At 37.7% G+C, this 27,180-nt stretch overlaps 1 protein-coding gene across 1 annotated transcript; it reads left to right on the top strand.

Moving 5' to 3' along the window:
- Nucleotides 1-26,933, top strand: LOC133322887 (ubiquitin carboxyl-terminal hydrolase puf). The gene is made up of 27 exons (XM_061531844.1): nucleotides 1-51; nucleotides 2,801-4,006; nucleotides 4,080-4,791; nucleotides 4,856-5,795; nucleotides 6,165-6,604; nucleotides 6,670-7,131; nucleotides 7,196-7,468; nucleotides 7,529-7,688; nucleotides 7,817-8,381; nucleotides 8,451-10,700; nucleotides 10,762-10,831; nucleotides 10,894-11,077; nucleotides 12,542-13,080; nucleotides 13,135-13,258; nucleotides 13,324-13,511; nucleotides 16,481-16,751; nucleotides 18,707-18,889; nucleotides 18,946-19,345; nucleotides 19,420-19,528; nucleotides 19,596-19,767; nucleotides 19,848-20,038; nucleotides 20,126-20,478; nucleotides 20,671-21,670; nucleotides 21,737-21,860; nucleotides 22,539-22,752; nucleotides 22,822-23,834; nucleotides 26,859-26,933. Exons 1-27 carry the CDS (start codon nucleotides 9-11, stop codon nucleotides 26,931-26,933), a joined length of 12,261 nt encoding a protein of 4,086 aa, XP_061387828.1. The 5' UTR covers nucleotides 1-8.
- Nucleotides 26,934-27,180: the final 247 nt, after the last annotated feature.

Here is a 27,180-nt window from a genome sequence, read left to right on the forward strand (position 1 = left end):
GTGGAAATATGTGTGATATTTGTTCAGATTTTCAACAGCTATTGGAGTCGTGTAAGTAAAAAAAAAGAAAATCCCCCTCACCCCACCTCCAAAAAGAAAGGATGTTTGTTGCCGATTGTGGGTTAGCTATTTGGCTGGCCTAGCAGAGACAGACAGACGATATGCGAATTCATGTTGTTGTTTTTGTTGGTATGCATGTCGAAGGTGTTATTTTACACAAAGTGAATGTTGTTGTTGTAAAATGCCGGTAATATTAACGAATTGTGTATTTCAGTGATAAAGTTCTGGGGGAGATTTTTGAAATACAGAGCTGTAAAATGTGCCCAAAATAGGTCTTCAGTTTTGTAAAATAATAGAAAAATCGAGATATAGACTTTAAAAATTCCACTTGGACTCTTACCTATATAGATTTTCTTACTTAGTTTAATGTTCGGATTTTCAAGTCGTCTGCGAAGACAAAGAAACCTTGTTGACATCTTAAAAAACAATAGGCCGGTCCATGGTGAGCTATGCGGTACCAGTGTGGTTTGCAAATGTAAGTGGAAGGATTTTCAGACCTGCCAGAATGGCGCCCTGAGAACTGCAACCGGGTGTCTCCTCATTACTCCAGTGGACCATCTTGAAGAGGAGACGAATATCTTACCCGTCTATCGATACAACTATATGTTGTCGATGCAGCACATTATTTTTTAAAAAATATTTTTTTTTTATCAAATCTTCGCCTTGTGCAGGATTTGAAAAATATATTTTTTTAAATGCACGTCTTGTGCAGGATTTGAAATTTATTTTTTAATGGGCTCGATAGCCTTGGATTTCATGTGAAATAAATGCGGCTTTATAGTCGACGATGTGTGTCGATGTGTTTTTCGTGGATCTTTTCCAGGATTTGACGCAGAGTGAAAATCTGGTCAATGGTGGATTTGCCAGGTCTGAAGCCGCATTGGTATGGTCCAATAATGTCATTGACATTGGATAACACTTTATATGCAATGGGAAGAAGACTAATTGCTCTATAGTTTGCACATATAGTCTTGTCTCCTTTTTGTGCACAGACACAGGATGCTGAGGTTCCAATCATTGGGCATGCATTCCTCTTGCCAGAATGTACTAATTAGCTGGTGCATGCTCCTGACCAGCATCTGACCACAAGTTCTGAATAGTTCGGCTGGTAACCCATCGGCTCCTGGTTTCTATTTTTATCTATACAGGAGGATGTGCCAAAGCCTCCGGTTTGGTGTTTTACTCGTTGGTAAAATTTCCGGACTTCATTCTAACTCCTGTATACCTCCAATTGTTCACTTTTTTCTTGTTCTTTCTTCTTTTTCTGAAATTGTGATTGTCCTCTTTCATAGAGTAACTTCGGGTAATGTGGACCACCATTTTCTTTTTTTGATATTGTGGGCGTAACAACGGTAAAAAATAAAAACAAATTGTTTTCACAGCATGGTAGATTTGTTGGCTAATTATATTCCAGGTCAAAAATTATATATATTTGTCCATAAAAATGTTATTGCATTATATTTCAAAAAACTCTAAACTGCATATAAAAATAACTTGGCGGGTAATGTGGACCAGTATGTGTGGGTAATGAGGATCAGTAAGTTAAAAGTAGGTTGTGGATTAATTGTGATAAATTTCAATTTATTGCACTCTTGGGTAACAATGAATGCAAAAATATATGCCATGTTTTGGAATTGCCCCCATTTAAGGGTACCACCCCATTTGCGGTATTTTGAAGGTCCTTGCTTCATTATCCAACAGGCACCTATAATTTCGGATATCGAGTTTTCAGAGGATTGAATACCTCCTCGCATATTAAATGCGCCCTTGTTTCGAACTCGTCCTCATGAAAATGTCCCACTTTTTTATAGTGGTCCACATTACCCGACATTGTATATTTTTATTTAAAAATAATTATCGGCTTCAAAAATGAATAAAAATTTAAAAATAACCGAAAATAATTACAGATAAACGTGTATTTTTGTTAAAGAAAACAAGAAAACCACATAACCTCTTTATATTCGAGAAAAACAAAATGTTCGACTATTTTACAAAATCGTTCGACTATTGTGCTAAAAAATTTTCAAATCACAGTTTTGCAATCAGAGCTACATTTTCACCTACTAAATTTTCAACATTGCAATTATTTATTAAAAACCAAGTTTGATGTTTGTTTTCACTAATTTTTATCAAGGCGGCATTGGCATATTTCAAGCATTTTTTTATCTGGTCCAAATTGTGATGGTCCACATTACCAGAAGTTACTCATATTTTCTCGATAATTCTCCATCGCATTACGTGCTGCTACTGTTTGCAAGGTTGCCCTATACACTGCGTTTTTCACATCAGTAGCATTACGGCACTCCTGATCGTACCATGGGTTTCTTTATGGTGGTTTTTGGTACCCAAGTGTTGCTTCTGCTGCAGTTTGTAGTTTGTGCAGTTTGTTTGCCATTGTGCTTCTATATTATAATCGGGACAAGAAGTGCTTTCGTCAAGCAGGTGGGTAAGTGGAGTGGAGTAGGCTTCTGGTATCTGTTGTGTTTGTAGCTTTTCAACGTCTGCAGCTTTAAACTTGAAGTCTTAGCACAGCTTCATAGAATTTGAAATTATTCTCGAAAGAACCATAAATTGAATAAAAAGGGATTACAGAATAATCGATTTCTTAAAAAAAATACAGAATTTTGGAATTTTAAAAATTGGAAAGAATTGTATGCCTTCTAAAAGATCTTTTTTTATATAAAAAATTCTTAATATTCTCATGGTAATTAAATCTACTTTTTCATGTTTTTCATTTCAGACGAGGCAAGAATTACCAGTAATGATGCCAAACATTCAATAATTTATAAAAGTGAAATAGAAACAGCCTTTGGTTACATACAGGCATGGCCACAACGGCAATGTATGTGTCTATATCGGGACACGAAAAATTTCGAACGTTTCAATTTACTCATACAATCGATGATCTGTCTGGCTGTACATCATCTGAAACACATTAAACGTTTAATTGAGGATTATAAGAAAATAACCGCGCATGCAGCAGTAGCAACTCAAGCATCATCATCGTCGGCACACAGTCAACAATCACCCAGCGCAACATCAAGTTCCGATGGCCAATCTAAAGAGGATGAAAAACACAACACAAGTGCAAGTCAAAAGAAGCAGGAGGAACAGGAAGGAGACCCAAAGGATTCGAGTAGTGGCAGCACACAGAAGCAATTAAATATCGAATCAACAGAATCAAGTGACAAGAAAGTAGAGGGAAATTCCAATGAAAAATCAGACGATAGCTCAAATGTGGATGAAAAGAAGCCTCAGGCCGGAAAAACATCCAGTGATTCGGCGGCACAACAGGGTGGAACAGGCGATAAAACCCACACCACCACTCCACAATCATCGTCCTCATTATCCCCCTCATCATCCGTCGCCGCATCAACAGTATCACAGCACACCGAAGAACCTTGGATATTACCCGAAGTGGAAAAATTACTACTTCTCGTATCGAAAATCTTCTTGCTCAACTTTCCTTTATATATAGCCTATAAGCATAGTACCCATGCCCGGCTGGATGATATATCCGCGGAGGAGGCCCAACATTTGGCCATATTTTGTGATCTACATGATAATGAAATACCCGTACATTTGCTACGCAACACAACACTGTTTTGTAACTCAAATGGGTTTGCAGCAATGAAGCTATGCTTCGATCAACCCGACTTGCCCGTGACCACAGCACATGCCATTACCGCCACTGTCTCGAATATAAAACTTTGGTTACATTACGGTTGCATCGTTCAGCTGTATGTACCGCTAAGGAGTAAAATTCTACAATATATGTGCAAGCTGTCCGATCAAAATTTACGAACAGCTGCCACCAGGGCAATGGCTGATTTTGTGTGGTCAGCTGTTAGAGATCCCTTGGATGCTTCGGTTAGTTTTGATGTTGAAGGTCTGGCATTGGCCTTTAAATATTTCACCTCAACCACATTGACAATGAGATTGGCGGGTGAGTGCGAGTTTCTTTCGGATAAGCCTAATCTTTTTGGGTGTTAATCTCATTGTTATTCTTCTTGTTCTAGGTATTACCCAAATCAATGCCCACATAAATATATTTGGTGAAATCGAAACGGTTGGAGAATTTGAGGTTGTGGCCCAAAAGATTGCCAATTGGTTAACCGAAAATCAAATCATTCAACATTTATTTGGCCCCAATTTGCATGTGGAAGTGCTAAAACAGGCCCACATTGTTTTGAATTTCCTGGCGGTGGAAAATCAAATCACCGAGGAGCACATTAAGCTAATATGGCAGGCCACACAACAACTTAAACATTGTTCAAAGGCAATTTTCGATATCCTGCCATCGTTGGTAAAGAATTTGGCACCAAAACCCGCCATGTATTTGTATACGCTTTTGTGTCGCATGGATCCCAAAGAACACACTGAACAAAGTATTTATATTGCATCGGCCTTGACGAAGTTAATATGGTCGCGTGATAGTGCCCAGTTGAGTTTGGAGGAGGAGCTAATGGCGGCCAATGCCACTGCCACCAGTTCGGATAGTGGCAGCATGGACGGCAGTAATTCGGATGAGGGTAATGGTGATGACAGCAGTTTGGCTAGTGCTCGAAAAAGTCCCATTGATATTGAGAATGTATGCTCATCGGATACGGGTGTTACCCCCTGTAAACAGGCCAGACGCAGGCGTCAAATGCCAATAATACCATTGGGAAAAATTGGCAAGGATATTACCGAGGACGATATTAAAGTTATCAAATCGAAAACTGATATGAAGTAAGTATGCAAAGAATAATTTATTCTTAATAACTGATAATTAAAACATTGTTTCCCTTTGCAGAATGAAAAATCATCGCATTGTAAATATCATTGATAATTCCAGCAGTGAAGATGACATGACACAGGGATCTCTGAACATAACCTTACATCGCAAAAAATCTCGCAAACGAACACGCAAAAACAATAGCAATATGCCACTGACCCGTTTGGCATATGAAATTGTCGAAGCCATTTGTGATGGTGGCGAAGATGATGCCTCCAGTGATGATGGCGATGAAGGTGATGATCCCGAGGCTGAATTACTTAATGACAGCGATGATTGCAGTGACAATGGCCAAGTGCCGGGCGCCGTTTTAAGCCATTTACATGGTGGCGGCCCCTATATACGAGCCATTGCCGATTCTCAACTGTGTGAATTGGTTAGTGGCCCAGAAAATTCCCAACTTTGTGAATTGGTTAGTGGACCCGAAAATGAAGGTAGCTATTCATCGCCGATGAGCAATAAATCCGAAAAAAATCTAGCTGATTTCGATGATGAAGATGTTTCGCCATGCGAAGAGGAGATAGCTCAATTGGTGAGTTCTCATGCCCAGAGGGTTTCACATAATTGTATGCCACCAGCATTGGCTGCGGCAGCCGCGGCAATGGCTGCCGCTCACACAGCAATGTCTATGCAAAAGAATGATGCAAATGTAGCTGCCGCAGCAGCGGCTGTGGCCGTGGCAGCAGTTGCAACGGGTAATGCGCAGCAATCATTGTTGGCGATGCAACAACAGGCAAATGCTGCAGCAATGGCAAAGGCAGTGACGGCTGGTCTCAATACAAATGCAGCAGCAGCCAATAAACACAGTAATAATGATGGGGACATGGATATGTCGAAGGAGTGTAATAAAATAGCCTTATCCTCGTCCATATCACCACAACAGCCAACATTTAAAATCAATGATGTTTGCCAGCCGGGTAATACTTTACTGTGGGATTTATTGCAGGATGATAAAATTGTAAGTATTAGAATTTGTCGGAATTTAATTTTTGCTTTAAAAAGCTTGATTTTTTTAAGGATATTTGTCAAAAATTGTCAGTCTAATAGGTGGGGATTTTTAAGCAATATTTTGCCAAGAATATCAGGGCAATTGACGTGGATTTTTAAAGAATATTTTGCCAAGAATTATCAGGGCAATAGGCGTTGATTTTTAAGCAATATTTTGCCAAGAATATCAGGGCAATTGAAGGGCAATCAGCGAAATACGCGCGGATTTTTATAGAATATTTTGCCAAGAATTATCAGGGAAAATAGGCGTGGAATTTTAACACCTTATATCGTTATATTACTTTCACTTATGTATTTTCTTTCCTATTTTTTGCGACAGGGTCAACTTGGTGAATCATTAGCCCTGGAGGCTGAAAAGGCATTAGCCACTCTGTTGTGTTTCAGCAATGATCGTCATTTGCGTACCAAGTTCATTGAGGGTTGTCTACAAAATCTTGCAAATAATCGTAGTGTGATTGTTTCGCTGCGATTGCTACCCAAGCTATTTGCATCATTTCAACAATTTCGTCCATCCGATACACATCAGGTGACAATGTGGGCAGAACGGCAACATCGTATGATGTATCATTTCTTCAATAACATCAAATATTATGCCAAGCGGCATATGGAATATTTGGTGGCCAAAGCCACGGGCAACGAGCCAGCAGCAGCCGCCGCTTCAAATGAATTGTCATTGTATTCGCACAAGACACAGGTGTCGGTGCGACTACAGTTTTTATCATCGATATTTTCATCAATGGGTTCACCAAAGACTTTTCGGTGAGTTTTTCATTCGAATGTTTGGAAATATTTGTTTTTTAATTTCCTTCTTTTTTATTTAACAGTTTAAGTCTCGAACAAGTGGATGCCCTGTGGGAGTGGTTAGCTCATGATGCCGATTGTTCGGATTGCTATTTCTCTTGGCTGCAGAGTCAAGCCAAGGGTGGCGATCAACATGCCTTGGGTTTGGATGCCCTGCAGCATTTATATCTAAAGAAATTACCCGAACTGAGACCCGAAGATTTTTCCATGGTCGCCTTGGGATTGTTTCAACAACTGTGTAGTTTGGCACGAATGGCAATAGCCCACTATGAAAAACAAATGGATGCCATATCAACAAATTCCTCAAATATTGTGGGTATGTTTCATCTCTGGAAGATTGCCTTGAGGGCCCACACATCGGAGGTGTCATTGGCGGCCATCCAATACATAAATATGTATTATATGGGTCAACAGCTTAGACTGGAAAAGGAATTTGTATCACAGTGCATGGAACATTTGACACAGGCTGCCAATGCATTGGAATGGTATATATAATTCATATTTGATCAATGATTTTTTATTTCAAAAAAATTCCTCCTCCCCGTTTAGCAACAATGAAGATGAAAATGCCTTGATGTGCGTCCAGCGTGGTCTAATGCTGCTCAATACCCATTTGGATACATTTCGTCGTCGTTATGCTTTCCATTTAAGACGTTGGGCCATTGAGGGACAAGGTATTGGCTCACATAGTAATTTAAAAAATGAAGGTTCCGGTCCAGCCATACGTATAATATTGCAACCAGCTGGTCTGTCGGAAAAATCTATATTACACATGCATGCTTGTGATTTAATAGCCGATCTGAAAGCCGAAATATCCAAATGGTAATTTTATATTTGCAAAAATAAGTAACGTTTTGATGTTAATATTATATTTTTCAATAGGTGGGAAAATCTACAAGGTACTTCGAATTCGGGAGTATCTGCACCGGTATTGGGACTCTTACTAAGTGAAGGACCCTTGCGGATAATAACCCAAGGCCAGGAGTTATCATCGGAGTATGATGAAAGGACATTGGGTGATGCTGGTTTTAAAGATAATCAGGTAAGATATATTTTGCTAAATACTAGCAGGACAGGGGAATAGCAACGCGTAGATTTTTTAAATATTTTTTTTTGAGGGACCTGACCTCTACATTTTTTAATTATTAATTACTCTTCGTTTTTTTCCAGATTGTGTTCGTATCCTTGGGAGGTCGTGGTGCACGCCGCAAAGAGACAAATATCGATCACCCCTCAATGCAACCACCACCGCCCAAAGAATGTTTACCCACAGTATTATTGTTACAGCCAAAATATTTCGAGAAACTTTTCTCATTGATGCAAACATTGGGCGATATGAAACCACAACCGAATAATTTACAGTTACATACCAAGGCCCAGATACTATCACGTCGCGTCTGGGATATTTTAGCCATACTGCCAACAAATCCAACAATATTGGATGCATTCAAGGGGTTGGCTAGTGACCTAACGGAATGTGATCAATACGACAGCGGTCAGGAAGCGGAGAAGAAGGAAAACAAACACAAAGAAATTAAACAGAAACTGTGTGATTTATTGGATCCCAGTAATTTACAGAAATTTATGTATTCGCTACATATCGTGGAGAGTTTGGCACTGCATAGCGTATTCCAACAACGTGGTGGTGCGCCGTGTTGTGGCGGGGTAAATGGTAATATTATAAGCGTCGAATCAAGTCGAGGTGGTGTCTCAAAATCAAAGAAGACCAGCAGCTGTGCCGGTACATGTTCCGGTTCTGGTAGCGGAAGTGGTAGTTGTGCCGGTAGCAGCATTTCATCGGGAGCCAGAAGACGTAACAGTATTGAAAGTCCTCACAGTAATACAAATAACAAAGATCAAGATGGCGATTCACCCAAAGCCATGAGTAGTGATGAACGAGATAATTCAGATATGGCTGCGACGGCGGTACAAAAAGAAGCAGGTGGTGGAGGAAATTCATCAATGATTTCATCAATGAACACCCCTGAAAGTGAACATCACACATCGTCGGGTAATCATGTAACGACAAGTGATAAAGAACCTAGTAGTCCGATAAAACATATGTCGAAAAAGGCTAAGAAAACGGAATGTACTGCCGCCTCCTCCACCGCATCATCGTCATCTGCTGGTGGACTAATGGAAACTTCCGATAATAAATGGAGTGAAATATTTATACGAAGTGGTGGTCTAAAACATCTCTATGATATCTTTATATCGGGTCAATTACAACAAAGCTCTTATCCCAAAGAGCTATTAAATGAATGGCGCCATGACTGTTTGGCTAGTCTTTTGCGCATATTGTGGTTGCTGGGCTTTGAAGAGGATTACCATGAGGATATGTTGGTCTCCATATCGAAACCCAAAGAATTTATGCTCGAAATGATGTCGGTGGATTCATGTTTGCGACGCCTTTCCTCAATTCTGAATGATGAGGCGTATAGCAATTATTTGGCTACCACATCCAGTTATCAATATCACCATTTGAGAACCGGATTCTGGGGCCGGGCACAAGTTGTACAATTTGCTATGAATATTATGGTCAGTTTTGTCCACGCCTCCGCTGAGGCGCGAAAATCGTTATGGACCCATGCCGAATACTGTAACTGGGTTCAAAAATTCATACTCGAGGATCCTGAGCCAGCGGTGAGGCGTGAAATATGCGCCGGCCTTTATCGTATTTGTTTGGGTAATTCCCAAAGCTATCAACTGCTATTGGCTCCGTTGCTAAGGAAATTGATATCCTTTTTGCCGGTGGCAGAGAAGATGACTTCCTACAATCATCACAATCCCTATATGCTGACCGACGATGGCAAGGAACCTTATGGACCGGCATGTCGTGATTATTTTTGGCTATTGGCCCGTCTGGTGGATACCCTATCACCTGAGATGGTTAAATCCTCTTTGGAGTCATCTTCATTCAACGGAGATGCCATTGATGTTGAAAAATTATGCCAGTCCGTGGCCCAGAGTATTCTGACACGTGAATTCTATGAAACACGTTATGGAATGCAGGATGATGGCCTGGTTGGTCTCATCAATCTCATGTCGAATTTAGTAAAATATGATCCCACCTTTAAGTTTAGTCCTCAAGCTGTACAATTCATAGAGAAAATATTTGAATTTCTTTTCGATATGCCATCGCCGAATAATCGTCAGAAACCGAAGTGTAAATCGGCCACTTCTCGGGCAGCGGCATATGATCTGTTGGTAGAGCTGTGTAAGAATTGCCCCAAAAACTATACCTTCCTGCATCAGAAACTGCTGGCTCAACATACACCGGGACCAAAACCCCCTTATCCATGGGATTATTGGCCCCGTGATGAAGGCCGATCCGAGTGTGGTTATGTGGGTCTAACGAATTTGGGTGCCACCTGTTATATGGCTTCATGTATACAACATCTCTACATGATGCCTCAGGCTAGAGCAGCTGTGCTGCGTGTACCACCTGGCAAGGCCCAAAAACATGCCCCCACCCTGCTCGAGTTGCAACGTATGTTTGCCTATCTCTTGGAATCCGAACGCAAAGCCTATAATCCACGTTCATTTTGTCGTGTCTATCAAATGGACCATCAACCGCTGAACACCGGCGAACAAAAAGATATGGCAGAATTCTTTATTGATCTTGTCTCGAAACTGGAGGAGATGACTCCCGATCTTAAGGATTTAGTTAAGCGACTATTTTGTGGTACTTTAAGTAATAATGTCGTTTCATTGGACTGTGATCATGTCTCAAGGACAGCTGAAGAGTTTTATACGGTACGTTGTCAGGTTGCCGATATGCGTAATCTGCAAGAATCTTTAGATGAGGTAACGGTCAAAGACACGCTCGAGGGTGATAATATGTACACATGTTCGCAATGCGGCAAAAAGGTTAGGGCCGAGAAGAGGGCATGTTTTAAGAAATTGCCACAGATTTTGTGTTTCAACACGATGCGTTACACCTTCAATATGGTGACAATGTTAAAGGAGAAAGTCAATACGCATTTTTCGTTTCCCATGCGTTTGAATATGTCGGACTATGTGGAAAAAACTCTAATGCCACATCAGTATAAAGGTGGGTGTGTGCTGTCTCGAAGAAATGATTTATTTTTTATAATTTTAAACCATTTTTTCAGAGGATCGTGAAAAAAGGAAAGCCGAAGGAAACTCCAACGATTTGGAAGATGATTTAGAGGAATGTTTAGAGTAAGTCTTTCAATTTGAATATTGTTGCTCTATCTGTCTTCTTATTAATTATATTTTTTTAGATATGAACTTGTTGGTGTTACCGTTCACACCGGTACAGCTGATGGTGGTCATTATTATAGCTTCATTAAGGAACGCAACAAATCGGCAATGCAACATGATCGTTGGTTCCTTTTCAATGATGCTGAAGTGAAGCCGTTTGATCCATCACAGATTGCTGCGGAATGTTTTGGTGGAGAAATGACGGTAAAAAAACATTTTATTTTTCATAGAATGTGAAGAAGAGGGGGTCGTACTATGTGGTGGATTGATACTGAATGAGTTTTTTACCCGAAATCTTTGATCCCGGTTATATTGATCCGAACCCGTATTGAGGCAAATCCCGGACATTGGTTCTGCTGCGTCGAATGGACCACGAGCTATACCATCATCATAGTAAGATGCATCGAGCTGCAGCGACTGTGGTGACTAGGTCATGTTGTGCGAATAGATGAGGATGCCCCAGCTCAAAATGCATATAAAGTTGAGGTTATTGATGGTTCTCGCAGAAGAGGAAAGCAAAGATTTTTTGGAAAGATTAAGTGGAAGATAATATATCGTCTTTCAAATTGGAAAATTTACGCACAAAATCGACGCAACGAGAAATTGGGCGGTAGGATTCCCCATTAGTAGTGAATTTATCTGGTTTTCTTCGAATTAGAATAATCCAGGAGCTTTTCAAATATTAGGAATTACCAACGGTGAAATTGATAATTCGAGGATTTTGGTCGGATAAACCAGCTCTATGGCACCAAGCTTCTTTAACATGAACATATAGAAATGCCGTCTGGACAAAGGGCCTCGCTGGAGGCTATTGATGGTTTTCGCAGAAGGGGAAAGACAAGAATTTTTTGGAAGGATTAAGTGGAAGATATATCGAAACACAGTCTTTCAAATTGGAAAATTTGCGCACAAAATCGACGCAACGAGAAATTGGACGGTAGGATTACCCATTAGTAGTGAATTTATCTGGTTTTCGAATTAGAATAATCCGGTAGCTTTCCAAATATCTGGAATTACCAACGGTGAAATCGATTCGAGGATTTTGGTCAACATGAGCTTTGAATGGCTTGAATTTGCACATAATTGCCACTACCTCGCTGGATTTGAATAATAGGAACTGCAAGTCTCGATTAAGATTATTGCATCTCCGTATAACTGCTCGCTTGATCCTGCTTTGCGAAGATGAATGCTAAATGAATTGGCCGGTTGTTGTTGAAGGAAATAACATGGAGATTTTTAGGGGTTAAGGGCTAGTATCATCAGGTAAAGGTATCCATAATGGGTTCTGTAAACATCATAGAGATCGTTACGTATGCATCGGATCCGTTGAAGGTCGATCGCCTATCTCATCAATCTTGTAATTTTTGCAGTTCGATGGACATATAACTAACTACACCACAATTCTCGTGGTCATATTCCATAACGTGTTTAAATAGTCTGTGTAAGCCAAATCTAACTGCTATAAGGAGTTTGCGGGTTTTGGGACAGTCACTTCGACAGATGCTGATTTGGCATCCTCAGTCAAGAGCTCCACAGTTAAGACCACCACCAAATGTATCCATGAAGCATCCGACCAAAAGCAGTCACGTGATATAATTCTTACTGTTTTTCTAAAAATTACTGGTACAATAACGATGTTTAAAAATACCTTTCTTCTTTCTTTTACAGAGCAAAACATACGATTCGGTGACAGAAAAATATTTAGATTTTAGTTTTGAGAAAACTAATTCAGCCTATATGTTATTCTATGAGCGAAGATTGCCGGATCACTTGAAAGAGAAGCATGCTCATCTATTGGCTTCACCGCCAACTATAACAAGTCCCACAAAGAAACACGAAAACACAGGCGATGTAGCCGTTAACGAAGAAAAGGGAAATAAAACACCAATTGATGGAAAACAAAATGAAGAAGATTCTTCGAAAATGGAAGTTTTGCCCGATACTGGTACTAAGGCTGCAGATAAAAATAAATGTGATAGTAGTAATACAACGGAAGAAAAGGAAACGGAGACACCATCCACATCATCAGCATCCTCATCGTCAGTTGCAGTATCATCGTGCACATCAAGCTCATTGCTGCCACCAAACAGTAAAGCAAATGATCATTTTATAAGACCACAACTGAGCAAAGAATTAGAAGACTGGATATGGCAAGATAATAGACAATTTCTACAAGATCGCAATATATTCGAACATACATATTTTAAGTGAGTAGAAAATTAACACATCGATGTATCCCGATTTAACTATTTTATTTTTAGTTTCATGTGGCAAATTTGTGGTCACATACCACAAACATTGATAGCCCAGCAGGATGTCACTTGTATGGCTGCCAAATTATCTGTATCATTTTTCATTGAAACATTTATACATGCCAAAGAAAAGGTAATATTTGTTATCGTTTTTTAAAATTGTAATTATATTCAATTTTTCTTTGTAAATTTTCTCAGCCAACAATGGTACCTTGGGTGGAACTGTTGACAAAACAATTTAATGCCAGCCAAGAGGCTTGTGAATGGTTTTTGACGCACATGTCAATGGAACCATGGTGGCCAGTACAAGTATTAATTCAATGTCCCAATCAAATGGTCCGACAAATGTTTCAACGTTTGGTTATACATGTTATTCAAAGACTGCGGTAAGTAATAAGTATTGTTATAATGTTAGTATTATCGATCTGAAATATGCGTTTTGACAAATTGAGTTGGATGAAAATAAAATATTTAATCTCGCAACGGGAGAAATAGATGGAACAAAAGTTGATGCTACTGTAGATTCAATCTTAAATATAAGGATCGGTTTGAAATATGCTTTTTGGCAAATTGAACTGGATGAAAGTATTAAATCTTGCACGGGAGCACATTTTGAATAAGGGAACCAAAAGACATGCGTCTATAGTACCAATATCAAATATAATTATTTTGGCATGTTGATGTGTGGAACTTGAATAAACTAACTTATCCAAGTTCCGATGCAGACGTACAGAGTTGTAGGAGATCCAAATCAAAAGAGTAGTTTAAGAGCTTTACTTTTTGGAGTTCCTATTGCTTCCATTTCTGAAACATAATTTCGTTCTTGCTATCAGAAACGGCTATACTTCCAATTTGCGAATGGATTCAATCAGTGACGGACCATTGTGGCAGCCTTAGACTTGTCCAAGGAGTTCGATACTGTCGGTCATTACGAGCTGATATTCGACATACCGAATTCCACCCTTCCAAGTGATAATAATCGTTGGCTTGCCACCAATTACCATAACGGTCGGCAATTTTTCTACCGTAAAGAGGTGTCCTATCTCCCATTTTGTTCAATATGTATCTTGAGAAACTTTCCGCCAGGTGTTTCAGTGGCTTCGTACGACGATAACTATACTGTCATTTCGTTCGGCGTTAACATAGATGATATAATTGCAAAAATGTCCAACTATTTTTTAACCATTACGAACTTCTACCCGCGAAAGGTCAATTTGGAAATTCCATCGAAGGTAGGCGTATCCCCACCGTCCATTATGTTAAAATAATAATAAACCGGAGGGGTGGCCTTCGATAACCTCCTTTATTTTTCCTCCCATATCAATCAGAAATTTAATGCTAAGATAAAAGTTCTGAACGCTTTAGTTTGAACCTCCTGGGGCAATGATGCACAATGGAGATCCATGTAATGTTTTGGGAACATGATGAATGAAGGGGATAGTTGTCTTGAACTGGAAATTTATTGTGTGCAAGCTATGCGGATTGTGCATGTCTGGAATGAAGGTGGCAACCGAGAAGACTGCTACTGAAAATTGGGGTGACACACGGCCGTCCTCCCTTCATTCGAGCTGGTGAACGTGGTATAAGGTATTCGAATACAGTTTGTAACTCGGAATAACGGTGTTCGAGCTGTTGAATTTCCTTCCTCACTTCGAGCTGTTAAAGTAAAAGCTGACAACGGTCGTTGGGACCCTCAAACGTGTTTTGCGGAGTGATTTGGGCTTGAGTAGGCGTGCTGTGCGTGTCATATATGGTGCTTTATTTGTTGCCTGTGCAACTTTATTAGGGAGATCCATGTAACCTACTGAAAAATGAACGCCGAATTACAACCGGTTGTGTCCAGATGACGAGACCAAATAAAGTCCAGGATGCTGTCAGTCAAGAAATTTAATGTGTTGTTGACTGGAGGTTATCCGTACCCCGGGTGTCACGCGTGCCCCTAAATCTGTCGATCCAGCCTGACAGTTGGTGTGGTCCCCTGAACAATTGTGGTTCAGGGGACTGGAAGAGTGTGCCTTTTGTATGCTCTCCAAATAAGAACAACACTTCGGTACTGATGGGCGTAATTTCGCCTGTGGCTCAGCCACTGTGGAAGGCCAAATGGCAGGCACCCACATTAACTTCTCCAGATACTGTGTCAAACGCTTTCGAAATGTCTAACTCAGGATAAAATATAACACATAGAATGGAATTTGGTATGAGGATCACTGTTGGTTCTCTGACAATGTTGTTGATACAACGAGAGACCTCGATGCCAATGACTTCGAAAGACTTTATTACTTGATTTTATTTCCTAAATATAATAGTTTTTTTACATAAAATAATTTTTAGAATCTATCACATAATAATCATCCCATAATAGGTGGTGTTGTGGTTTCTATAACAGATGAACCCATTGTGGGAACTGCCGTTGTTGTTGACAATGGTGGTGGGGTGGATGTCGTAGTTGTTGAAGTCGTTGATGTAGTGGTGGTGCTCTGTTTAGTTGTAGTAGTTATAGGTTTTATAGTTGTTGTTGTGGTCGTCTTTGGTTGTTCATCGATATTCAATGAGAATATATCCAAAAGATTCTAGAATTTTGAAATTTTAAATGTGAACTTCTTAAATGTGAATAAAGTCATCTTACCTTTGTCATGTTATCCAAAAGTTTGTAGAAATTTTGTTTGGCATTTGTTAAACTATTTTCGATATCATTGAACATATTTATGGCTTTTTCTTGTTTAGTAACTTTCCCATTTTCTATGTCCTGCCACAGCTTGTCCATAGAGTTCAAGGGTAAAAATGCTGAAATTTGTGATGAAAATATCACAAGTATAAGGAATGCCAGAAGTAGTTTCATTTTTCCGAATTAAAGTTATTCAACTCTTCGTTGTTATAAACTAAATTAAAAATTTGAAAATCTTGAATATTTAAATCAAATACTAAAGCATAGCGTTTGAAACTTTAGAAACCATTTGTGTAAATAAAATTATGTTTAGAAAATAAAAACCAAGAAGGTCACACAACTTATTGACATATGAGGTATTTTTAATACAAAAACTTTTAGAGACATTTTAACCCATTCAGTAACATATTAATAAGCAATATAAAAATGTCCATTATATTCGGCGTACAGTATCTGGAGAAATTATTGCGAGTTCCTGCCATTTGGTCTACCTCACAGAGGTTGTGCTGAAGTGCTGTTACAATTGAAGAGCATGCGCAATCGATTATAACGATGTTATCCAAAAGTCCAGATAAAAGTTCTCGCCTTTATTTGTCGCGTTTTGCGAGCAATTTCGACTGTATATTATTTATCTTTTAAATTATTTGTCTTAATAAATATTCCATTTCATTTTTGCTTGTTTATTTACAGTGCCTCTCATTGCCATTTATATTTAAAAACCGAATCGGATGTGGATGACAAAGAGGTTATTGGAACAGCTTCGTGTGTTACACGTTTCATCAGTTCATTGACCATACTCATGGAGCATGGTGCTAAAGCTCATTTACGTAATCTATCGGAGTTTTTCGGTTTGTTGTTTGAATTCTCGCGCATGGGTGATGAGGAAACATTGTTCCTGCTGCGAATTGGCGTTATAAAGAGCGTCGCCGATTTCTATTTGGGAAATAAGACTCATGATAATGTAAGTCGAAAACTTTGTTCATACTTTATGATTAGTGTTTTTGTAACCTACGAAAATGAAATGAAATATATCAATAGGATATGTTATAGGATGTACCGCTAGTAATAATTTACGGGTGGTTTCACTCATAGAACTTTGATTTATTGAGAGTGAGTGAGGATATAAAATGAAATTAGGAAAGATTTTTTGTTCGGTCCGTAGCAGCAACAGCAACACTAGCTGCAAAAAATGTTCTATTAAATAAAAAATATCGAGGAATTTAACGGTAGTTGTTGCCAGAGTATACAATACTACGGCAGCTGGTTCTATGTAGCGGATTGTCTCGAAGATGGACTCCGACCAGAGGTTGTTACATCAACAAATACATGTTCGAGTGCATTATTTTTGTCATGGGAGCGGCACATTTGAATGTGACAATGGAGATGATCCATGGGGTATAGTATACCGTGTGTGCCAGCATGGTGGGTTTAAGAGACAGGTTGACCTACAGGGGTTGCGTAGCAGCTCTACGACAACCACCCCAGGGTGGGGCGAGAGCGTACGGTTTTTGTTGGGAACCTTCTTCCCGAATTTGGAGACTCCATAATTTCCTCCGGACTTGGAGGTGTGCCCGAGTTGTGGTATTACTTAAGTCGCGGTTCTGAGCTGGTCAAATTCCAAATATGTCCTTGCCATATTTGTGGATTTTAAAGGTGCATTTCCCTTCCTTTTATGGGATAGGGTGCTCACAAGGTTGTCAGAGGTCGGATGTAGGGAGATTGCTCTTTGAGCAAGTTGTTTCCGAGATGGGAAGGAATGCTTGTGTCGTGTGCAGCGTGGTTGCCCACAGGGTTCCATTAGCGGTCCATGTATATGGAATCTAATGATGGATCCTCTGTTGCGGGAGCTAGCTGCCTCCTTCAAGGTTTATTTATAGACTACTTGCTCATAATGATTGAAAGGTATAGTCGCCATGAACTGGAAAATCATGGTGACCGAGTTGGAGTGGAGGTGGCAATCGAGAAGACGTTGCTGATGCTGCTGAAAGGTAGGTTGGCACGCAGCCGTCCTCTCTTCATCCGAGCGGATGAATTTCCTTCCGCATTTCGATCGGTTGAAGGAGAAGCTGACAACGGTTGTTGGGACTATCAAGCGTGTTTTGCGGACTGATTGGGGTTTGAGTAGGCGTTCTGTGCGTATCATATATGGTGGGTTATTTGTTGCCTGTGCAACTTATGGTGTACCTATGGTACCTATGGTACAGAACTGCCTCATCTGTCTTAGGGCAGAAGAAGCTCCTTTCGTGTCAGCGGGTCGTCATGTTTGCCAGTGTGTCGCACCGTTGTTGCAAGAGTTGATTGGCGCCGCGTCACTTGATCTTGAGGTGAGATGTAGGGCTATCATGAATAAGCTTAAGCGTGGCTTGCAGTTGGATGAGGATGATTGGCTCAGGCCTTCTGATCTGGTGGATGGGGATAGTAGGCGGTACAGCACTATCCTTCGGAAGTGTGTTGTTGATAGGTTGAGGACTAGGTGGACGAACAGTGACAATGGAAGGGTGACGTCTGGCACCGGCCAGACTTTCGCTTCGGCTTAAGTACTGACGGGGCATGATTCTCTCAATGCGTTTCTGCATAAAAGAGGCCTGACCCAAATGGATTTATGTGGGTGCGGGATAACTGAGGACTGGAAGCATTAGAGATTTAGCAAATATGGGTATATCGAATGGAGGGGCGGGGTGGGATTTCAGTAGGGCTCTTGAAATCGATCGGACCTTTAGATGTTGAAGTAGTTTTGCTATACTCTGAACTGCGACAAAACCGCCGGGACTTCTTTTTCATTGGTATCTCTGAATACCAATACGGGCAAGGACAACGTAACTCCCAAAAAATCGTTATCAAATATTCGGTTCCGTTAGACTTTGAAGTAATTGGTATTTCAAATGATTTACCTATTTATATGAATTTTTCTCGCAGCTTGAAGTTGGCTCCGATAATGACGATAATTCATCGGATGAAGCTTTATCGGTGGATAAAACAAGACCTGCATCGTTGGATAAAATGATTGCTTTGGTGGCCAGTTTAGTTGAACGATCAAGGGGACCAGATTTGCGTTTGAAATTATCACCGAAAGACTATAATGCCATTGCTGGTGGAAAGGTAAGAGGCAAAACCGACATTTTTGATTTTTTTTATAAAATTTTCTCATCCTCTAGGGTTTCCCATTTCTATATCAACAAATTAAGGATAACATAAATCCACATCAGACACGACATTTAATACATGCCCTTTGTCGTTGGGATGAACGTTTAGCCAATCAAATTATCACAATGCTATTTTCATCGGTTACCAAACATACCGAACTATGTGGCCCTTTCTTCAAACTGCTAACATTGCTAACAGAAACGCAGGGAGGACCTTCAGGACTACCATGCTTTTCACAATTGGTTTTGCAACGGGTCTGGGATGCAGCAGAATATTGTCCACAATCGGCATTGGATTGGTTGGCTTTTCAGGCGCCCAAAAATAAAATCGCCCATGCATGGATATTACAATCGGCCGACACATGGGTGGAACAATATCTCTTGGCCCATCACAATTCAAGAGTTCGTAATGGTGGGTTTATATATGTCTAGTATGCATATGGATTTGAATTATTTTATTGTGTGGATTTTTGTAATTTATTTTAGCTGCTGCTTATTTACTGGTCTCACTGGTACCATCACAACCATTTAGGGCTAATTTCCGTATACATTCATTGCACAAATTATCATCGTCTTCATCATCTCATATATATCGGTGAGTTTTCTCTCAGATTTCTCTATTCAAACCCCTTTAAATCGTGTATATTGTTTTTCCTTTGTAGCGAACTTAACAACGATGCTCAAATAATTCTACACAATATTATTAATTTGCTGTTGCGTCTATTGCGTCCAGCCAGGGCCTATGCCGATATTGGTGTACATGGTACAACAAAATTAACTTCTTACTTTAGCCTTTTGGCATATTGTATGGCATCGAAGACTGAGAAACTTATGGTAAATCCTAATCAAGAAGAATATTATATTTTTGTTTTTCCAAAAATATTTATTTGTATTATTTTTTGTTTGTTTTACAGATGGGTCCCTACATGCGTGCCCTGTGGGATCTATTTCATCCACGTTTATCAGAGCCAAGTGTACCAGCTCATCATAACAAACATGCTCTGTTAGCATTTTGGCATCACACCATTGTCGATTGTCCCGAAAATGCCCTGATTGTTGCCAATTGTCCAGAAATCACAAGAAATATAGCATTTAATTATATATTGTAAGTTTTGGGATGCCAGTGGAAATTCAAAATATGTTTCTATTACAATTAAATTTATTTGTTCTCCTCTGTCTCTCTCACACACAGAGCTGATCATGACGATTCGGAAATTGTGGCCTATAATCGTGCCATGCTGCCAGCCTATTATGGTCTATTGCGTTTGTGTTGTGAACAAAGTCGTAGTCTAACGCGTCAACTGGCGGCTCATCAAAATCTGCAATGGGCATTTAAAAATATTACACCGCATCCGACACAGTATGCCGCCGCTGTCGATGAGTTGTTTAAATTGATGACCCTATTTGCCACACGTCACATGGATGCCAGTGATCAGGAAAAACATGAAGTCACTACATTCCGTCGTACAACATTGTCAGCTTATTTGACGGGCCTGGATGCAAGGGTGTCATGGGGCACATTGATCAATGCTTTTCGAATATTGGGTAAGAGTGCGAAAAAAATCCATATCCTAGTACCTTATATCTTTTAGATTTTATCAACAATTTAAATGTCAAAATTGAGGGAACGACACAGGTTCTAATCTCCCTAAATGGAGAAAAATTGGCTTTGCCCACATTGAATATTTTTAACAAAATTGAATTTTCTAATTATGTTTTTCCATTCATTTTTCTCAGTTGACAATGAAGAAGATCGTCTCCTGGTCATATATAACGGCGGCTTGGAGATGTGCTTCGAAGCATTGCACACATTACATTCCATGCATCACGAGGCCACGGCTTGTCACGTTTCGGGCGATCTACAGGAATTGCTGAGTGAAATGGTTCTACTCTTGAGTACATTGCGTTTAAGTACACGTCTCGACAGCAATGCCAGCAAGAAGCAGCAACAACAGTTGGAACAACAGGTACAACAATTGCAGGCGCAACATCAGCAACTTTTGCAAAAACAACAGGAGCAATTAAAACAGCAGCAGCAGTCTCAACAACAATCGCAACAGTCGTCGCCACAACAATCGCAACAGCAGCAAAAAGAAAAACAATTACAACAACAGATGCAACAAATACAGCTACAACAAATGCAACAACAATTACAGCAGCAGCATTTCTTGCGACAACATCAACAACATACCGCTCTCTTAAAAGGTCTACCGGACGCCGTTAAACGTTTGGCTACATTCTTAAATACCTATAGCCCACCTGAATTGTGTTGCCTAGCATTGGATGTCCTTAAAGAGTTGGTGCGCAATCCCAATTTGGATGTTACCAGTATTTTGGCACCGATTTTACTCAATTGTCATATGTCGGCGGCCAGTGCGCCAAATGCCATTGGTCCCTTGGGACCATATTTTCCAAGAAGAGGCGGCGGCAAGACAACATGGCCCACAATGGCCAAGAATATGCCACGACCACCCAGACCAATGGTACAAATGTGTATTCCACATAGTGAGCTGTTACATCGTGGTGTCGATTTTGCATATGATGCCCAAGTGGAGGCATTCTATCGACCGTATCATGATTTTTTGGATGTTATGATGCGAATGGCTGTAAATACAAATCAATTGAATGACACATTGGTTAGGTTGAGTTGTTTGGCGGCGATTGAAGCAGCACCGTTGGGTTTTAATTATTTCCCGAAATTTTGGGTTGGCATTTATAATAATAAGAGTACGAATAAGTTAGTATCAGAAGAATTCTCCTTTAATGTTTTGCAATTTGAGTGAACATTTTAATTACATTTCAGATACGCGGAGCTATTGCTAAATACTCAATACTTAGTGGAATATATCCACATTATTTTACGCGATTGTCGTGTTTCATTAAGTGATCAATATATTCGAGGATTTTTGGAAATTTATTATCCAAAGGTAAGTAAGATTTTCGGAAAAAATAAAATATAAAAAATATTTCCCTAATGGGACTTGAAGAGTTTTTTTAATAATCAGCAAAAAAAAAAAAAATTGGTATAGAAAAGTTATTTTAAAAATCGCCAAAAATATGCCGAAAATAGGTTTTAAAATCATAGAAATAAGCCTTGAAAAAGAATTATGAAAATCATCAATTGATCCTTTTAAAAATACCTTATCATGACCTGATGATAAGGTATTTTTAAAAGGATCAAAAATAGTCTTTAAAAATATTCTTTAAAAACTCCACGCCTTGTATAGGACCTACAAACATATTCTTTAAAAACTCCTCGCCTTGTATAGGACCTACAAATATATTCTTTAAAAACTCCACGCCTTGTATAGGACCTACAAACATATTCTTTAAAAACTCCTCGCCTTGTATAGGACCTACAAACATATTCTTTAAAAACTCCTCGCCTTGTATAGGACCTACAAATATATTCTTTAAAAACTCCTCGCCTTGTATAGGTTTGAGAAAATTTTTCTTTAAAAACTTCACGCCTTGTATAGGACCTACAAAAATATTCTTTAAAAACTCCCCGCCTTGTATAGGTTTGAGAAAATTTTTCTTTAAAAAATCCACGCCTTGTATAGGTTTGAAAAAATATTCTTTAAAAATGTATGTTTCTTTTTCAGGTTTCTTCCCAGCTACCCATTGCCCGTCTCTTGTACTCAATTAGCTATTCCATGCATTCGAAAGAAGATCTGGACGATTTATGCGGCGATCTATTTGCCATAAGGGTATTTGCCCAATGCACGGGTATACCAGCATCGGTACGCAAACAGCTAAGAGGATCTTTAAAGGCTTTATTATATAAAAGCGCCCGTTATCAAGAAATGGCTGAAGATGGTAAGAACAAGAAGAATATCTACTTAAACATTAATTTCAAAAATTATTGAATTAAATCTTCCTTTTTAGAATTATTCCCAAATAAAAAGTTGAAATTAGACAACGACGATGATAAAGATAATAAAAAGGAATTGAATAAGACAACAACAACAAATGAACAGCAGTCGAGTAAAAAGCAATCATGTAATGACACCACAACGACGCATGACGAAGACAAACGAAGGCATACTGATGATGATGCTGATGCTGAAAAAACTGCCACAAAACCTAAAGAAGAAGTAGAAGATAGTTTTAAGATGACGAAAGAGGAAGAAGAAACGTTAAAGAGATGTTTAATCGGAGACAACGACAATGAAGAAGCTAAGAAGAAACCTAAAATATCTACAGACGAAACAGAAAAGGAAACCACCAACCCCACTATCACCACAACGGACACCAGTACTAATAAAACGGATATTAAAGAAAATGATAAACATAAGGAGGCTATTAAATCACCTGTTAAGGAAACTAAAGAATCAACAAAAACTTGTCTCTTGGAGACACCCTCAACATCAGCGGCCGCGGCGGCTGCTGCATTAAATTCCGCTACTTATGGCAACACAAAGAAAACTGCCGATGAACGTTTAATGGATGAACATGAGAAACGCATAAAACTATTGCTAACCATGGAGACTTATATTAAGAGTATACTGATTTTAATGCAAAAGGAGGAGAGTAATTCTCCAAATGCTACTGCGGCGGCGGCGGCTGGGAATCAAAGTATGCTCGATGAGACCATGGAAAGTGAACAGAATACAACACCCATACCGGAAAGCAGTGATGAAGGTGGCGGTGGCTGTAACAACAACAATTCCCAAGGCAGTGCCTTTAATTGTAATTCCACCACCAACAGCAGTAGTAATAACAACACAACCAATTCGCCGGAAAATCAAAAGGAATCGAAAACTCATGGTGATGATGATGAGGAGGAGGACATGCCCATGAAGGATGCTGATAATGACAAAAATAACAAAAAACAAGAGGAAAAGCCTGAACCAACTCAATCAAATGATAATGATACACAAATACAACAGCAACAACAAGCCAATGCTACCACCACAACAACAACGAGTACAGCAACACACACCCATAAAGCTTCTAGTGATGATATTATTAATGCTAACATGGCCTCAACGTCCACGGCTGCTAATTCGCCGCAAATTTAGTTATCGTTTAATGATTTGTTAAATATTTTATTTTTTGGCAAAATGCTAGATTAGCAGTGCTAAGCACTTTGACTAATTTAATTTACTTCATCCTTTTTTATATTTATATTTTAAGTTTGTTTATTTTTTGTTTTTTTTTTCTCCCTTTAATATTAGCTCACATTATCTCGCTTTCACCCTCTCTTTCTACCACACTTTTTTATATCTCTATATGCTGAAATGGTTTGTGCCACCATAAAACCTATCATGTTTATTTCTTTTTTTATTTAGATTTATCCTAGCTTTAAGCTAATTTCCGAACCACCAAACTATTTTCTTTTTATCCTAAGATTGTTATTAATATATATTTTCCTATTCTTCTATTCATCGTCGTTTTAGTTTATATTTTTTTAAGTTGATTTAATCATTATAATATCCCAAAGTCTTTACTCATTTCATTATTTCTCACTTCATTTCACCTTTCCATGATACAGGTGGACAAAAAATATGTATGTAAAGTTTAAGAAAAACAAGTTGTAAACAAAAATGTTTCCTTTCTAAAGGAGGTATTTATATTTAAAACATATTTTTTATATATAAAAAATTGTTGTGTTTAAGCAGAATTCAGATAAACAAATGCAAATTGCATCATCTTGATGTTAAATCCGTGTGGGTTTTTATTACTATATTAATTTATGCAATTTAAAGTATTTGCAAAACAAAAATGTCATTTATTAAAAAAAAATGTGAAAAATAAGAATTTCATAAATATGGAATAATAATTCTAAGACTATTTTTTTTTTCTTTTGCTGACAAAAAAATGTTTTCTTTAAAAGTGGTTAGTACATACATATATAGACGTTTCACACACCAATGATTCAAATTGATTTATGTGAAGTAAATTAAATCGTTTGGAATTGTTCTGCCTACTTTGGAAAACTGAATGTTTTATATAGTGAATTTTGAAAAGTTATTAAAAACCCACATTTCTGCTCCGCAGATACTTTTCACAAGCAGAAATAAATCCAAAAAATGGTCTGGTAATAATTAAAACAGCAACATTTATATTTTGAAAAAAGTAATTTAAAAAAATGAAAAGAAAATGTGAAATTTGGAATACCATATCGTTTTGGGTATATAATGACGTGTGTTGAGTTTCGTGAAAATCGGTTCAAATTTAGATATGGTTCGCATATATATATATATATTCGTCCGATTTGATTTAAATGTCCCTAAATTGAATATAGAATAATGTATGCTAAGTTTCGTTGAAATCCGTTCATCTTTACATATAGCTCCCATATATTTTCGTCCGATTTTATGTAGATGGAATACCGTACCGTATTAAGTGTATAATTGCGTGTATGGCGTATTATATGGAGTGTAGAATTATATCTGCTAAGTTTCGTTGAAATCGGTTCAGATTTAGGTAAATGGTCTACCAAACTCCCAATAGTTATTCGAATGCCACAAAATTTTGCGTAGCGTATTATATTAAGTCTAGAATGATATCTGCTAAGTTTCGTGGAAATCGGTTTTAGGTAAATGGTGCATTAAACTTCAAATGGTTGTTCGAATGAGACAAAATTTTGCATAGCGTACTGAATTGAGTCTAGAATGACGTGTGTAGAGTTTCGTTGAAATCGGTTAAGATTTACAAATATCTCTCATATATATTTTCGTCCGACATGATGTATATGCTACACTAAACTCCCCATTTTTACCCGATTATTTTTGAAAAATATTTTGAAAAAATATATTATTTTTTTAAATCCACTCCTATGTTGGTATAAGGAAACATATTTTTTTAAACCATGCCTTTATTGGTATTAGGAAATGTTATTTTTTTTTAATTAAAAAAAAATCTAAAAAATTTTGACTTTTGACATTTTTTTCTACAAACTTGTCCACCATAATTAAGTAATATCATTTTTTGTTATGCCAACCCTGGCTCCCTCTCTGCCCACCCACTATAACATTCTTAATTGTCTGTATTTTTCGAATTAATTTTATATATTTTTATTAACTAACTAAAAATTATATTTTATATTAGAATATAAGGTTGATTTTTCTTTTTACAAATTTCTTCCCAGGCCTGCTTTTCTTTTTTTTCTACATTTATTTTATATGTATTTTTTAAATTTAAAATATCCTATTTTCTTTAAGAATTTTTCATTTTTTTTAATTCATTTATAATTTCTTCCTATGTAAGTTAAAGAATTTCTGGCCTAAGGTCATGATTAACAAAAAAATGAAACACAAATATATGAATGAATATAACAAAAACGATGTTGAAAATATGATATATACAAAAATAGTAATTATATACTATGTTTCGGATAAAAAAATTACATTATAAATTGTAAATGTTAAAAAACAAAAGAAACAATTTTCATATTTATCTCTATATAAATATAAATTATAAAAAGGATAACCCAAGGTTGTTCTTTAAGTTAAAGGAAAAAAATAAACGAAAATACACACACAATATATTTAATAAAGATAATAATTAAAAAAAAAAAACAAAAAAAACTAAATTTTTGACATTTATGATTTAATTCTTTTTAATAATGAAAATTTAATTGAAAATAAATTTTATTTATTATGGATACTTAAAATATAAGATTTTATAATAAAACACAAAGATAAGAAATATATAAAATAATAGTAATAAAAATTCGCATGAGAAAAATATTTTTAATTATAGTAATTATAAAATTAAACAAAAAATAATAATGATGTGAAAATAAAATATTTTTAAACAACAAACGAAGAAATAAAAATACAAACAAGATATTATTACCCTAAAAAATAAGTGTAAAAATCGCAATCGTAAATCGTAACATTAACCGAAGCCAGTAACCCAACAAACAATTGGGGGACAAAACCATAAATCAGCATTTTTTTATTATCTTTATTCAGAGCCTTTATCAGACCCTGACACACACAAGCATAACATTGGAGAACAGCAAATACTATAAACCAAAATTACAGTAAATCATTTACACTACACCCTATAATACACCCTTGTATTAGTTAAATAAAATATTCATTTAAATACTAATATTGAAAAAAAATAAAAGAAATTTTAAAAAAAAAAAAAAAAAAAATCGTATCCGAAATGACTCTTAAAAATAAATGAAAAAAAAAAATTTTTTTTAAAAATCCACGCCTGAAAAAATATTTTTTTAAAAATCCACGCCTGAAAAAAATATTTTTTTTTTAAATCCACGCCTGAAAAAAA

This window comes from Musca vetustissima, unplaced genomic scaffold, assembly GCF_032173495.1.
Source record: "Musca vetustissima isolate MV318-11 ecotype Yass unplaced genomic scaffold, APGP_CSIRO_Mvet_v1 utg25787, whole genome shotgun sequence".
In the NCBI taxonomy this organism is placed as follows: Eukaryota; Metazoa; Arthropoda; class Insecta; order Diptera; family Muscidae; genus Musca; species Musca vetustissima.